General features: G+C 38.6%; 2 protein-coding genes and 2 pseudogenes across 4 annotated transcripts; 3 read left to right on the top strand and 1 right to left on the bottom strand.

Annotated features, from left to right (window-relative positions):
* Positions 1-1,121: 1,121 nt before the first annotated feature.
* LOC143607589 (high-affinity nitrate transporter 3.1-like) lies at positions 1,122-1,870 on the top strand (annotated as a pseudogene). The gene is made up of 2 exons (XR_013149005.1): positions 1,122-1,251; positions 1,352-1,870. The product of XR_013149005.1 is annotated as a high-affinity nitrate transporter 3.1-like (transcript).
* Positions 1,871-10,957: 9,087 nt separating this feature from the next.
* Positions 10,958-11,693, top strand: LOC143617061 (high-affinity nitrate transporter 3.1-like). The gene is made up of 2 exons (XM_077089743.1): positions 10,958-11,109; positions 11,209-11,693. The coding sequence occupies exons 1-2, from the start codon at positions 10,980-10,982 to the stop codon at positions 11,691-11,693; spliced, it is 615 nt and encodes a 204-aa protein (XP_076945858.1). The 5' UTR covers positions 10,958-10,979.
* A 2,689-nt stretch (positions 11,694-14,382) lies between these two features.
* LOC143617149 (high-affinity nitrate transporter 3.1-like) lies at positions 14,383-15,143 on the top strand (annotated as a pseudogene). Its single transcript, XR_013150786.1, has 2 exons — positions 14,383-14,559; positions 14,659-15,143. The product of XR_013150786.1 is annotated as a high-affinity nitrate transporter 3.1-like (transcript).
* Positions 15,144-15,346: 203 nt separating this feature from the next.
* Positions 15,347-16,375, bottom strand: LOC143616962 (manganese-dependent ADP-ribose/CDP-alcohol diphosphatase-like). The gene has a single exon (XM_077089676.1). The coding sequence runs from the start codon at positions 16,368-16,370 to the stop codon at positions 15,414-15,416; it is 957 nt and encodes a 318-aa protein (XP_076945791.1). The 5' UTR covers positions 16,371-16,375; the 3' UTR covers positions 15,347-15,413.

Below are 16,375 nucleotides of genomic sequence, written 5' to 3'. Positions count from 1 at the left end.
ATAGGTATATTATCGGGCAATCGGGTTGGATATCACCTAATCCCATACATATTAAACATTTTTTTTTCATTCTCATACCCGAATTTCCGTCCTGGATGATACAGGTTTTGAGGGCTCTAGAATTCTTTTTCCATCTATAAAGAATAGAGGCGACTGGTGATGTGGTTGTCCATATAAAGGAGGCACGTTTGCTGCTTTATTTTCTAAGCCAAATGGAGTCTTCATCAGTCTACAACAATCATATTTAGTAAAATCACCCATATATAGCAAAGCTATCGGTAGTGTTTAAGAAATATGGGATGTAAGCAACCATTAACAACCACATATCATACGCAAGCAGATACAAACTCTATCAAGAGCAATTAATCATGACAACCACATTAAATAATACAGAATGTCAAATATTAAAGTGTGATCCCACCCTTTATAGTAAAATACTCGGACTACCCGCACCTTAATAACGAATAATATATACAAAGGTGAACCGGCTTCACTCAAACCTCGCAAATTCTAAAAGCCAGAGACGAAAACTATAATCTAACCATACCAAACAAACGAAAACCGTATGTGGTAGGCTATTACACTTACAATTTATTACATTACACAATTTTAAAAAATATAAATACTATGCACCACTATGGATTCACCCAAGAGACCAAGACATGGTTGTTGATCAATTAATCAAACCATGGGTTAAAGTCTAAATATGAGAAACCAAACATACTTGTGGCTTAGTCAACCTTGGCTGGTGTACCTTTCCCAACAAGGAAAACTCCATTTATTTATGCAAAACTCGAATCCTTTAATTAATCTTAGGCTCTTTCAATGCTTTAGAAGGCAACCCACAAAATTCAACACAAATGTTATGAGTGTAAACTAAGTCAACTTATGTAACATTGCCACATCTCATCCCTTGAACATGATCAAGAGTTATTTATACATTTATGAATTCCAAGAAGACAGATGGTTGATAGTTGACTTTAAATATTTTAGAATGTATAAAGATTAAACTAATGCATATATTAGTTGATAAATAAATATCTTAACTTGCATCATTGGGCTCTATATATACCTTACTAAGATTCTGAATCTTTATCCATCTTCTCATCATTTGATCATCAATGGAGGCTCCTGCTAGTTTCTTGGTTGTTTCTCTTATGCTCTCTTGCTTTGTAGCGACTACCTGAGGGTCATACTTCTCGCAGCTTAAGAATACTCTTACGGTCACTGCCACACACCCCGAAGGCCAAGGTTTGACCATATCTCCGGCTTAACTTAACGCGACCCATGTTTAATATGATCCAACTTATGAAGATGTTTTGTTAATTATTATTTGAATCGAGTTTTGCAGTTCTAAAGGCAGGAGATGATCAAATCACGGTGACATGGGGATTCAACCAGAGCTACCCAGCCGGGACAGACTCGGACTACAAGACCGTAAAGGTCAAACTTTGCTACGCACCGATTAGTCAAAAGGACCGCAAATGGAGGAAAACCAATGACCATAAAAAAGGACAGGACCTGCCAGCAGAAGATCGTGGCTCGCCCGTACGCAGCTTCAAACAATACATTTACGTATACTATTAAGAGAGATGTACCTACCGGAGTGTATTTTGTGCGGGCCTATGCATTTGATGCTCAGGAAGTAGAGGTGGCATATGGTCAAACCACAGATGCTCACAAAACTACCAACTTGTGTGAGGTCCAAGCAATCACGGGTCGCCACAAGTCGCTTGATATTGCGTCCATCTGCTTTTCCGCTTTCTCCGTGATCTAGTTGGCTGGTTTCTTTTACATGGAGAAGAGGAAAGGAAAGGCTTCCCAACAAAAATGAGGTTATTAACAGAAAAACAATATCTAATTTGCTTCTCACTTTTGTGGTGGTGTTTGGGTGTGATGCATGATAAATAAAAGTATGTTGTAATAGAGATAGTAGTTGATCATGTTTTTTCTTTTGTTATTTTTACCTTAAAAGCATATTAAGGAACATGTTCTCTTTCTTGTTTTGAATGTTATTGTACAACACATGTGGTTAAGAAAGTGGTTTGGGTATCTTTTCAAATTTGTTCATAATTTTAGTAAATTGTGTGCTATTTCAGAAGTGAAATTGATTAACTGCAAGATAAGCATTAGTAGTGTGAATAGACTAATCTTTTATAAATTATATCTCCACATCATGAACACCTAAGGACTTGACAAAAATAAATAGTGTGATGTGCTTTTGCTTTGCAGGTGTAAACTGATAGTTGACAAAAAGATATAACAATTAAAAAGTTAATTAGGGACCACAGCTGAAGAATATACTGTAATATTAATTAAAACTTGGAATCTTGAGATAGGTATGTGTAGGGGTACGGTACTAAAACCCGGTTCTACGCCCTAAATCTATTATGTTTGGCTTATTTTATTACATGGACTAATACAATGTTATTGGGCTGAGGGGGTTTTGTGGAGGTAACCCTAATTGGGCTAGGCCCATTAGGGTATCATGATGGTGGCCATGAGGCTCTCTATATAAGGAGGTCTCCACCTCCTTGTGAGGGGGTCATGCTCAATAAGAGCCACCACCACTTTTTGTGTCTGTAAACAAGAGATCCTCAGGATTTCTTAGCAGTCACCTCCACACCCCCGAAAAACCATTGCAGGTCTCAAGCAGCTGAAGAAGAAGATCAAGACGTGGTTCGTTCATCTCAAAATCCGTGGGAACATCGTCATGGATCAGGTCAGATTTCATTTCGTGTTTCGACATTGGCGCCATCCGTGGGACGGCAACGAACTACCCTTCGATCTTCATCTCGGCTGTCAGATCTCTCCCAGGAAAAACCCAGATCTGGAAGTTTACAGAAAAAGGCTTCAAGGCTTGTTCTATTAAAGCTCAAAAAGATCCATAGATCTAAAAGAGGCTTCCAGATCTGTGCGAAAAGAAACTGCCGGACTCGAATGATCAAGTCTCCGGATCTGTGATGGTTTTAAATCTGCTCCGAGCTTCAGATCTATCCAGATCTGATTTACAGATCTGGATCTAGATTACAGACCTGGATTTTAGGTTTAAAAGTGCAGGTCTAACTCTTAAATGGCAGATCCAAAAATTACCAGGCTTCCGTCGCCATGTACGCGCGCCCGCGGATTCTCATTCCGCAGCCGTGCATGTGCCACCGCGGAAACCACCATGTGGGTTTTGCGCAAGGGACTTCCGCCATGCACGCGCACTCGCGAGTCACCACTCCATCGTCGTGCATGCGCGCATCAGGCCTCACGCCAAACTTCAAGGTTGGGAACCCTCATAATATCCCATATGGCTACGCGCCAAATTTCAAGGTTGGGAATCCTCATAATATCCCGTATGGCTACGCGCCAAACTTCAAGGTTGGGAATCCTCATAATATCCCATATGGCTACGCGCCAAACTTCAAGGTTGGGAATCCTCATAATATCCCGTATGGCTACGCGCCAAACTTCAAGGTTGGGAATCCTCATAATATCCCGTATGGCTACGCGCCAAACTTCAAGGTTGGGAATCCTCATAATATCCCGTATGGCTACGCGCCAAACTTCAAGGTTGGGAATCCTCATAATATCCCGTATGGCTACGCGCCAAACTTCAAGGTTGGGAATCCTCATAATATCCCCTATGGCTACGCGCCAAACTTCAAGGTTGGGAATCCTCATAATATCCCATATGGCTACGCGCCAGAATCCTCATAATATCCCATATGGCTACGCGCCAAACTTCAAGGTTGGGAATCCTCATAATATCCCATATGGACACGCGCCAAACTCAAGGGTTGGGAATCCTCATACCACATGCTCATGCATCACATATGCTCACGCATATTACTCATGCTTACGCATCACATGCTCACACATATCACAGTCTACGCGCACGCGCATGCAACATCTGCGCGTGGCGCATAACATAAAACCAAAGTCTACGCGCACGCGCATGCAACATCTGCGCGTGGCGCGGGACATAAAGTAGCTCGTAAGCCGCCTCACGCGCAAGCTCCACTATTATTACAGCTCATAAAACGCTTCGCGCGCAAGCTGTTATTATTCTCACAGCTCATAAGACGCCTCGCGCGCAAGCTGTTATTATTGTTATAGCTCGTAAGTCGCCTCACGCGCAAGCTTCATTATTCTTATAGCTCATAAGACGCCTCGCGCGCAAGCTTCATTATTATTCATACAGCTCATAAGACGCCTCGCGCGCAGGCTGTTATTATTCTTATAGCTCGTAAGTCGCCTCACGCGCGAGCTTCATTATTATTACAGCTCATAAGACGCCTCGCGCGCAGGCTGTCATTATTCTTATAGCTCGTAAGTCGCCTCACGCGCAAGCTTTTATTATTCACACAGCTCATAAGACGCCTCGCGCGCAAGCTGTTATTTTTCTTATAGCTCATAAGACGCCTCGCGCGCAAGCTTCATTATTATTCATACAGCTCATAAGACGCCTCGCGCGCAGGCTGTTATTATTCTTATAGCTCGTAAGTCGCCTCACGCGCAAGCTTCATTATTATTATAGCTCATAAGACGCCTCGCGCGCAGGCTGTTATTATTCTTATAGCTCGTAAGTCGCCTCACGCGCAAGCTTTTATTATTCACACAGCTCATAAGACGCCTCGCGCGCAAGCTGTTATTTTTCTTATAGCTCATAAGACGCCTCGCGCGCAAGCTTCATTATTATTCATACAGCTCATAAGACGCCTCGCGCGCAGGCTGTTTCTATTCTTATAGCTCGTAAGTCGCCTCACGCGCAAGCTTTTATTATTCACACAACTCATAAGACGCCTCGCGCGCAGGCTGTTATTATTCTTATAGCTCGTAAGTCGCCTCACGCGCAAGCTTCATTATTATTATAGCTCATAAGACGCCTCGCGCGCAGGCTGTTATTATTCTTATAGCTCGTAAGTCGCCTCACGCGCAAGCTTTTATTATTCACACAGCTCATAAGACGCCTCGCGCGCAAGCTGTTATTTTTCTTATAGCTCATAAGACGCCTCGCGCGCAAGCTTCATTATTATTCATACAGCTCATAAGACGCCTCGCGCGGAGGCTTTTACTATTCTTATAGCTCGTAAGTCGCCTCACGCGCAAGCTTTTATTATTCACACAGCTCATAAGACGCCTCGCGCGCAGGCTGTTATTATTCTTATAGCTCGTAAGTCGCCTCACGCGCAAGCTTCATTATTATTATAGCTCATAAGACGCCTCGCGCGCAGGCTGTTATTATTCTTATAGCTCGTAAGTCGCCTCACGCGCAAGCTTTTATTATTCACACAGCTCATAAGACGCCTCGCGCGCAAGCTGTTATTTTTCTTATAGCTCATAAGACGCCTCGCGCGCAAGCTTCATTATTATTCATACAGCTCATAAGACGCCTCGCGCGCAGGCTGTTACTATTCTTATAGCTCGTAAGTCGCCTCACGCGCAAGCTTTTATTATTCACACAGCTCATAAGACGCCTCGCGCGCAGGCTGTTATTATTCTTATAGCTCGTAAGTCGCCTCACGCGCAAGCTTCATTATTATTATAGCTCATAAGACGCCTCGCGCGCAGGCTGTTATTATTCTTATAGCTCGTAAGTCGCCTCACGCGCAAGCTTTTATTATTCACACAGCTCATAAAACGCCTCGCGCACAAGCTGTTATTTTTCTTATAGCTCATAAGACGCCTCACGCGCAAGCTTCTATTATTCATACAGCTCGTAAGACGCCTCGCGCGCATGCTTTATTATTTGTACAGCTCATAAGACGCCTCGCGCGCAAGCTTTATTATTCTTATAGCTCGTAAGACGCCACGCACGCAAGCTTTATTATTCATACAGCTCATAAGACGCCTCGCGCGAAGGCTGTTATTATTCATAGAGCTCGTAAGACGCCACGCGCGCAAGCTTTATTATTCATACAGCTCATAAGACGCCTCGCGCGCAAGCTTTATTATTCATACAGCTCATAAGACGCCTCGCGCGCCAGCTTTATTATTCTTATAGCTCGTAAGCCGCCATGCGCGCAGGCTTCATTATTCTTATAGCTCGTAAGTCGCCTCACGCGCGAGCTTCATTATTATTATAGCTCGTAAGCCGCAACTCGCGCAGGCTCCACTATTATTATAGCTCATAAGTCGCCTCGTGCGCCAGCTTTATTATTCTTATAGCTCGTAAGTCGCTTCGCGCGCAGGCTTTTATTACAACATGTCACCATCATGAAGAAAAACTCCCAAAACTCAAAAGACAATAAAGACAAGGCCAAAGAAAAGGGAAAAAACCGCCTCACATCTTATAAAGTCCAGCGCTCCACCTAGACGTAGGGATGGCAACGGGGCGGTTTCGGGGCGGGGAATGCCAATCCCATACCCGCCCCGGTTTATAAAACTCATTACCAAAACCGTCTAAAAACCCGCGGGGACTAAACGGGGAATCCCCATCGGGGATTCGGGGAAAACCGCGGGTATTCGGGGAACCCGTCTAGCATAAATGGTTTTTAAACGGGCTAAATTCCCCGTGGGGATCCCCATTTAACCGTCGGGTTCACCGTTTAAAACCCGATTGTAAGAAAATGATACAAAATTATAATACAATATTAATACACAAAAAGTTCAATATCCAAACACATTACACATACAAAAGACATTATTAATACATAAAAATGTTTATTTCTCCCATCACAACGGAAATTAACTTCATGATTGATCCTTCTTACACGTCCATACCGCACCCATTCAACCATTCAAACACTTGTCACGCCGGATTGCTATGATAATCAAACATTAACATATTAATTGGAAACTATATAAGAATCAATGTTAAACCATATTAAAATGTAAACGATAAACCATATATATATGTATTACCTCAATACCATCGTCACAATCATATTCAATAGTTTGGCAATATGCCTCGGATTCTTCTGAACAAGTTGCTATATTCATATCACATAAGTCAAAAGTTTATATAGTAGCTAAGTTAAAAATAAAAAATAAAATGTTTGTTTACCTTTGATTTCATTCAACAACCAACTTTGGGCGCACATTAACGCTTCCAATGTTTTTGGATGAAGACGGCTACGATGTGGACTTACCAATCTACCACTTGTACTAAAAGCGGACTCGGAAGCAACGGTAGATATTGGAATCGCCAATATATCTCGAGCAATCTTTTGCAACCTTGGGTACTTGACACCATTTGTTTTCCACCAAGCTAAAAGGTCAATCTCAGTTTCTTTTATCCAAACTTTCTCTTGTAGATACAAATCAAGCTCCGTTGTGACACCTAATATATAAATAAAGTTAATACAATTAATGAATAAAGTTAAATTAATGTAAATAATAAGTCATACCCGAATATAAAAATTATATTTAATAAATAATATATTATATATAAATATAAAAATTATATTTAATTAAACGGGTTTTAAACGGGTATACGGGGCGGGTATACGGGGCGGGTACAGGCTATACCATACCCGCCCCGAACCCGATTAACTTAAACGGGGAAAACCCGAACCCGGACCCGTCCCCGATTAAGTGTCCCCGAACCCGCCCCGTTCGGGGCGGGTTTCGGTTTTCCCCATCGGGTTTGGGTTTTTTTGCCATCCCTACCTAGACGCTTGCGCGCCCAGGAGCAACGCTGGACTTGGGGGGCTTGTAGGGGTATGGTACTAAAACCCGGTTCTACGCCCTAAATCTATTATGTTTGGCTTATTTTATTACATGGACTAATACAATGTTATTGGGCTGAGGGGTTTTGTGGAGGTAACCCTAACTGGGTTAGGCCCATTAGGGTATCATGATGGTGGCCATGAGGCTCTCTATATAAGGAGGTCTCCACCTCCTTGTGAGGGGGTCATGCTCAATAAGAGCCACCACCACTTTTTGTGTCTGTAAACAAGAGATCCTCAGGATTTCTTAGCAGTCACCTCCACACCCCCGAAAAACCATTGCAGGTCTCAAGCAGCTAAAGAAGAAGATCAAGACGTGGTTCGTTCATCTCAAAATCCGTGTGAATAGACTAATCTTTTATAAATTATATCTCCACATCATGAACACCTAAGGACTTGACAAAAATAAATAGTGTGATGTGCTTTTGCTTTGCAGGTGTAAACTGATAGTTGACAAAAAGATATAACAATTAAAAAGTTAATTAGGGACCACAGCTGAAGAATATACTGTAATATTAATTAAAACTTGGAATCTTGAGATAGGTATGCGTAGGTTTCGTGTTTTAGTCAACTTGGATAGCTCTCTGAATCATGTATTTCATTCATTGTTAGATTGAAATATTTCATGGTCATATGAAATCGATAATCAGATAAGACAAAGATTTATGCAAAGAATGAGAGTGTTCTTTTCTTTGAAAACGATGTAGTAATTCGTCTCTAAAACGAACCAATGAACCCCATACATAGAGTTTAAACTATCACAACGATTTTGATTAAACGTTTCAGCTCTTCATGAAAAAGCATGATACTGGGTATAACCGTTGGTAGTTACATAAGTAGAAATTCTAGCGGAATATTCCATCAATGAATTACCACTAAAGCCAAGCTGCCACTGAACTTTAGTCATCACTGAAGCTACTTCGGCCTTTCTAACCCAAGGTGGCACTGATGCTACCAGGGCCGTTTTTGGGCCGCCCAAATTTTTAATGGGCCCAAAGGTTTTTTTATTTCTTTTTATAGATATGCAAGGCCCAAATTAAAAACCCTCAGAAAACTACGCAACCGAGACCGATTGAGATCAGGCAAAGGCGAAGGGGTAGCGTCACGATCATCGATTGGAGATAAGCAGGCCACGGGAATCAAATCTATTCAAGGGTATGATTTCTATTCGTTACTGTGATGAGTTGATCTAATTTTATAGCTTTCAAAATGGAATTTGGATTGCAAAATTGAATGTTGTTAGTAGAAGAACTTGAAGGTTTGGTTTTTATGCTTGCAATATCGTTTTTGCAAAATCGTCTTTATTCTGCTTGACGCCCCTGAAATAACATGGGGGTTTGATGATGAAACATCCCTGACACTTCGTTGAGCTCTTTGAGGATTTTTTTTTTTTTTTTTTTTTATTACTAACCTTTTCTTGAGGGAAAGTGTTCTGTGTTAGTTTAATAGGAGTTTGCCCCATGTTTCACTCACATCCACTTAATGAATTTTATATGATTGAAATTAAATTTGTTTCTTTTAAACAAACTAGACATTCCAAGTTCTTGATTTATTCAACAATCTGGGTACCATCAAACAATCCAATTAACCACTTCGTTGTGTCATAAAATACATTACTATTTTGCATTGTCAACATACTAATACAAACAGTTTTTTTGGGTGTGATTTAACTCTTTCTTCTTATCTATCACTGTGATATTTGTAATTGCTGGTAATACCAAATATTTTTGTTTTTGTCTAGAAATCATGCGTCCATTCCAAATACAAATACCTCTTTGGTGTTAAAAAACGTAAAAAGAAGCTAGGGAACATCATTAAGATAGTGATAAGAGTAATCTTATACATATCTACATCAAAAATTCAAGAATAGCATCATGAATCTTGCAGCCAGAGGGGGGCGAATTCGAACCGGGTTTGTTCGGGTTCTATTAACGGAAAATGGGCCCAACGGCTTAAATTTGCCCAAAACTATTTCTAATGCAAACAAATAGATCTTTCTATTCAAAGATTCAGATTATTATTGCAGTAAATATTTACAGAAAAATGTTAGTGGGACAAACTAATCTGACCCAGCCCACGTTAACCCATACTATAAAAAAAACATGTTTTAACCCAAACTTTCTATGACCCGTTACCCAACAGCCCATTTTAAATTTAAAAAAAAAACAGAAAATAAAATCCCATGCCAATGAGTCATTTAAGTACACTGTAGACAGTTGACAATTTATATGATAATTGATACACCTAATAATTGTAAAATTAAAAAAATGAAAGAAATCCATAAACTTAGCCGCATTAAAAACATAAAAAATTCATACCTGACTCATCAGTTGAATATATTACCATTTGATGAAATTGATGTAATAACATCGAGTTATTATACTTGTGCAGGAAAGAAGGGTGCATTCACATGACTGTAATAATTTGATGTAATAATATTGAGTTATTTAATTCTGCAGCAGGTGTGCTACATTTCTTATGAGCGCAGAGAAATAATTTTAAAAAGGTTGGATAACTAATGTAGAAAAAAAGTCACTATTAGTAGAGGGGGGAACCGTCCGGTTCGGGTTAGGCTAACCTTTTAGTTCCGAGTGAAAAAACAACAATCTTACTATAATAATCTGAATCTTTGAATAAAACTAGCTAGGAAGTTGCATGCGTTAAAAATAAACTACGGATGACTTTCAACCCCTTTGATATGTTCCTCCTAAAGCTAAACTATTTGATTTGACCCGTTTAAGCTAAAGCAGACCAAACCAACCCATTTTTAGTAGATGGATCAAAACTGGCACCTCTCCTCTAGTATGTATGCAAATTGCAAAAAGAAGATATAACCGTACTTTGTGGATATATTCATAAAAGAATACATCATGTACGGATTTTAATGTTTAATTTTTTAATTAAGGAGGGGATCAGAAGAATATTAAAACACCTAGGAATTAGGGACTTCGCAATGTATGATAAGTTATTCAGGTTAACTCATCCTTTGAACATGGACAAGAGTTATTAAACCATATAAACAGGAACAGGATGGTATATACTAATGCAACTGTCATATTAAAAAAATTAATCTACCACACAAGTGGCCTGTATTTGACTTTCTATTATATTAATTAAAATTTAAAATATGTGTATTTTAAGATGATTTAGAAGTATTTTATTTCTAGCCAAGTTGATAATTATCAATACCTTGCATCATTGGGCTCTATATATAGCTGCACAAACGCGATAATCCGATCATCTTATCATCAGAACCATCATAAGCAAATTGCATTCAAGTCAGGTCAAACAAATTGAGGCTTGAAAGTCAACCCATCATCAATGGAGGTTCATTCTGGTTTCTTGGCTGTTTCTCTTCTGCTCTCTTTCTTTGTAGCTGCTACCCGAGGGTCATACTTCTCGCAGCTTAAGGATACTCTTACGGTCACTGCCACACACCCCCAAGGCCAAGGTTTGACCATATCTCTGACTTTAACTTTACACAATCTATGAATAATATGATCAATTCAAGAAGACGTTTTCTTAATCATCTTTTATTTAAATTTTGCAGTTCTTAAGGCAGGAGATGATCAGATCACAGTGACATGGAGATTCAACCAGACCTACCCAGCCGGGACTGACTCGGACTACAAGACCGTAAAAGTCAAACTTTGCTACGCACCGATCAGTCAAAAGGATCGCAAATGGAGGAAAACTGAGGACCATTTGAAAAAGGACAGGACCTGCCAGCACAAGATTGTGGCTCGCCCGTACGCAGCTTCAAACAATACATTTACGTATACTATTAAGAAAGATATACCTACTGGAGTGTATTTTGTGAGGGCCTATGCACTTGATGCTCAGGATGTAGAGGTAGCATATGGTCAAACCACAGATGCTCACAAAACCACCAACTTGTTTGAGATCCAAGCAATCACCGGTCGCCACAAGTCGCTTGATATCACATCCGTCTGCTTTTCCGCTTTCTCTGTTGTGTCATTGGCTGGTTTCTTTTACATGGAGAAGAGGAAAGCGAAGGTTTCCCAACAGAAATGAGTTATTTCCTGCATACTTAAATCCTAGCTTGGTTTCATGTTTAAAAGATGGTTGTTTGTAATACAGTTTTAATCATGTTTGTTTCTTTGAATACAAAGGAATGCATACTCTCTGTTCATGTCTTATGAATAGTGTAATAAAATCTGATAAATATGTGTAATAAAATGAGCTATAGAAATGAAATTAAATGAGTTGACTGCAAAGTAAACATGAGATAGTGTGAATAGACTAATGTATTGCATATCTAAATCAAAACTTCAAGCACGGAATCATCAATCTTACAGTAGTTGGAAAAAATAAATGGAATCCTGTTGTAAGCTGATGTATTGATTTAATTAATAATGATATTGCATGCTGATGAGTCATTCAAGTACATGATGGGCAGTTGACGCAATATATAATAAGCCACTGTTTGGGATTGCTTATTTTCACCAACTTATAACATATTAACTTTTTGAAAAGTAATAAGGTATTTGGGATTGCTTATATTGTGAGAGGAAAAGTCTCATAAATTACACTTTTGTAACTTATTAACTTAATGATAAATTATAAGGAGGTAAAATAAGGAATGCCAAACACCCCCTAAACCTACTAATGAACAAATTAACTTGGAAACAAATTCATATACTTAACCATACACACACAATATGCATTTATATCATTTCAGAGCCAATATTAAGTCGAGAACCACGTAAGCACACATAGTTACTTCTCTCTCCACACTCTTTCTAATCTCCTGAGGTTCGTTTTTCGTAAGATTATCATTATAAATTTATAATTTGTTGCTCTTAGTCTTAGTCTTAGTTTAGTTATTTATTTGTTTAGACTTTAGTGTTATAATTTCATGTTTTATTGGGTATTGAATTATTGTTGATTTGTTGTTAAGTTGTTTATATGTGCGAGTTTAACTAATATATATCTATATATATTTTTCAGAAGAAAATGCCTCCTAAATAGAAGTACCTATCAGGTAGTCAAAAACTTAAAAAGAGGAAACGTGCGAAAGAGTTAACAAAGTCTCAAGCGGGGATTTTTGCTTCAAAAAATGCCAAGAGAGCATCGCGTTTCGTTTAGGTATGCAAATTAGATTATTTTTGCTACAATATTTATGTTTTGTGTATTGAAATTACAATTATCATCGTGTGATTTACTTTTATTTGAGTTATCGAATTTATATATTACTTAAGTCTTAAGGCCCGAATTTATACTCGCCTTCGGCCCAAATTTTTTTAGCCATTTTCGGAGCCGGGCATGGGGTTTGGTGAGACCTTTACCCGTAAATTCGGGTCAAATGCGTGAGAAACCTTCATTTACAAATAAAGTAATCTGATGGCTTGAGAGAATGGTTGTTTTACATTTTTCGTTTCTTAATATTTATTTTTTGGATTTTAATTTTCTTTATTGTAAGAAAGTTAATAATATACTTAGGGTTTGATGATAAAAGGGTTTCATAAATAAATGATATGTTATAACCCGTTTAAAAGCTATCTGGATTTAGTGACCCATGACCCGCTTATGTTTTTTACTATAAAATTGTTTATTAATTATAAATAATATCTTTTTCTTTTTAAATTGGATATTAAATTTTAGTATATCCCTATTTTATAGGATTTTCATATCAAATAATTGGTAAGATTAATTTTTAATTTAATGAGATGCTATAACCCGTTTAAGAGCTATCTTGTTTTGGTAAGACCCATACCCATGAATTTGGGTTAAATCAATGAGGGGCCTCTATTTAAAAATCAAGCAATCTGGTGGCTTCCATAAAAGGGGGGAGCGACCACATCGCGACACGTAGGATTTTAGGGGTTTCTTATATATATATTATAGATGTTAAGAATTGTTTAAACCATATAATGCACTTGTATGTAATGTTGAATGTGATGCATATAGTTACGAAACCATCACACTTTATCTCTTTAACTACTTTGATGATCTTCTATGCACTATGTACAGGTGCATTATGTGGTTGAGTGGTTCTTGCAGTTTTTAACATATTAGTGGTTTATACACACACACCTGGCCAACTACTTAAAAGTTCGTACCATGTCTTATATAGGTATACTGCTTTACTGAAAAGCATAACTTAATAGTGTCATAGGCTATCTTGATTCAATAGCAGGTGTGTTATATCCCTAATGAACATAAATAAATTATCGCGAGGAAATATATTTCATAAGCGAAAGACATGTATACACAAAAAAGTCATCATGGTACTTCAGGATTAAAATGTAAATAGCATACGAATGTACCACTCTTGTGTCGCTTGGTGTTTACTTTTAAATTTAAAGCGGAATCTCAAAAATAAAATATACCTCGGCATTAAGGAATCTGCAGTATGTCATGCGTTAACTTGGCTAACTCGACCAATGAACAGCCAGCACAAACCCAAACAAACTGATCCTTTGAACATGGTTAAGAGTTAATCCACCTGATTAATAGGTACAAAGTAAGATATACTTATTCAACTGTCATATTAAAAAAAGAAAAATCAATGTACTATTGCGCAAGTGGTTTGTATTTGACTTTAGTTAATAAGTAAATTAGGTAACTTAATAAGAATGATTTAAAATTAGTTTATTTCAAGCCAAGTTGATGGATAATAATACCTTGTATTATTGGAATCTATATATATCTTCACAAATGCCATAATCTTCCCATCAGAACCAACAAAAGCAAATTGCATTCGATACAGGTCAAACAGATTAAGCTTCAAAAGTCAATCTACCATCAATGGAGGTTCCTTCTGGTTTCCTGGCTGTTTCTGTTTTGCTCTCTTGCTTTGTAGCTACCACCCGAGGGTCATAGTTCTCGCAGCTTAAGGATGCTCTTAGGGTCACTGCCACACACCCCCAAGGCCAAGGTTTGACCATATCTCTGACTTTAACTTTACACAATCCATGAAGAATATGATCAATTCAAGAAGACGTTTTCTTAATCATCTTTTATTTGAATGTTGCAGTTCTTAAGGCAGGAGATGATCAAATCACAGTGACATGGGGATTCAACCAAACCTACCCAGCCGGGAACGACTCGGACTACAAGACCGTAAAGGTCAAACTTTGCTATGCACCGGTCAGCCAAAAGGACCGCAAATGGAGGAAAACCTAGGACCATTTGAAAAAGGACAGGACCTGCCAGTACAAGATTGTGGCTCGCCTGTACGCTGCTTCTAACAATACATATACGTATACAATTAAGAAAGATGTACCTACTGGAGTGTATTTTGTGAGGGCCTATGCACTTGATGCTCAGGATGTAGAGGTAGCATATGGTCAAACCACAGATGCTCACAAAACTACCAACTTGTTTGAGATCCAAGCAGTCACGGGTCGCCACAAGTCGCTTGATATTGCATCCGTTTGCTTTTCCGCTTTCTCTGTAATCTCATTGGCTGGTTTCTTTTACATGGAGAAGAGCAAAGCAAAGGCATCCCAACATAACTGAGATTATTTATGCATACTTAAACATGGAAAAGGCTCCAAGTTTGGTTTTATAACTAAAAGATGGTTGTTTGTAATACAGTTTAATCATACTTAATACAAAGAAAGACGCACTCTTTGTTCATCTACAATGAACAGTGTTTTTAGCTAGAAGTAAAGTTACATAAACGTTTTGTTTACTTTTCAAATGTCACAATGAAATTGTTTTAATACAAATCGAATGAAAAAAAAAATTTCCAGTAACACAAATGTGTTCCAATACATTAACTAATATTTAGTGGTTAAAAACCATTTCAGTGCTAGCCATTCGATCCGTACCAATAAGAGATAACCTATCTTCATAAACATCTATATATCCAAATGCATCTGTGCCAGGAGGGCATTCTAGTGCTGCTTCAAGTACCCAATGATGCACCCCACACGAGTCAACCGAATGTCCACCTTTATGATCATGGCCACCTAAGCAAACCTTCACACAGTCATACCGATGAATGACATCCATAACTTCATCATAATTCCATAAAAGTGCTTCTTTTGATGAAGCTCCAGGATCTAACAGAATATGGCAGCACACAACAACTTTTTGGTTCGATTTTGTTGCATCTTGGAGTGTTTCGTCTAACCATTTCAACTGTTCTTTCCCGACACCTCCATTAAATTTCAAAAACCTTCTTTCAAGACCCACTAACCCATTTGGGCTATTCTTCTCCAGATTAGGGTTTTTCCCGTTGAGAAAGTTTTGGGCTTCAATAGTGTGAGGATGATCATGAGGCCAACCGATTTCACTAATGTCAAAACCGTCAAGAACAATAAATCTATACTCTGGGATAGGAGAAAAGTCATAGTAAGCACGCTCAACATTAGGAAAAGTCAACAACGGAAGCAACTTGCTGCGCGGGAGGTTATAAAGACAGTGGTTTCCAATCATACGATACACACGGCCATTAAAATTATCAAACTCTTTAACTACTTTCTTGACAGTTTCTAAAGATTGATCTTTGGGGCAATATCCATCAACAATGTCACCAAGATTTAATGCAAAACTGATATTCTGACGATTGTTCCAGTTTTGTATTGCCTTTTGCAACACTAGAATGCTGTTTCTGTAATATCTAGGAACACCAAGAAATGAACGCCCGTTGGGAATGTCAGCATACTGAACGTCTGAGATAACTCCAAATGAAAAAAGAGGCTGCTTCCCTTGTGATACCAATCCATTTGGGTAGCCCATTGTTC

This window comes from Bidens hawaiensis, unplaced genomic scaffold, assembly GCF_021521415.1.
Source record: "Bidens hawaiensis isolate Kalapana, Puna unplaced genomic scaffold, B.hawaiensis_p1.1 tig00000237_1, whole genome shotgun sequence".
In the NCBI taxonomy this organism is placed as follows: domain Eukaryota; kingdom Viridiplantae; phylum Streptophyta; class Magnoliopsida; order Asterales; family Asteraceae; genus Bidens; species Bidens hawaiensis.
This window is presented reverse-complemented; position numbering and strand designations above follow the sequence as displayed.

Excerpts from the sequence above, each read along its gene's own strand:
- LOC143616962 (XM_077089676.1), bottom strand. The coding sequence starts at position 16,370 with ATGGGCTACCCAAATGGATTGGTATCACAAGGGAAGCAGCCTCTTTTT.
- LOC143617061 (XM_077089743.1), top strand. The coding sequence starts at position 10,980 with ATGGAGGTTCATTCTGGTTTCTTGGCTGTTTCTCTTCTGCTCTCTTTC. Across the intron at positions 11,110-11,208 it reads CACACACCCCCAAGGCCAAG|TTCTTAAGGCAGGAGATGAT; the intron begins GTTTGACCATAT and ends TAAATTTTGCAG.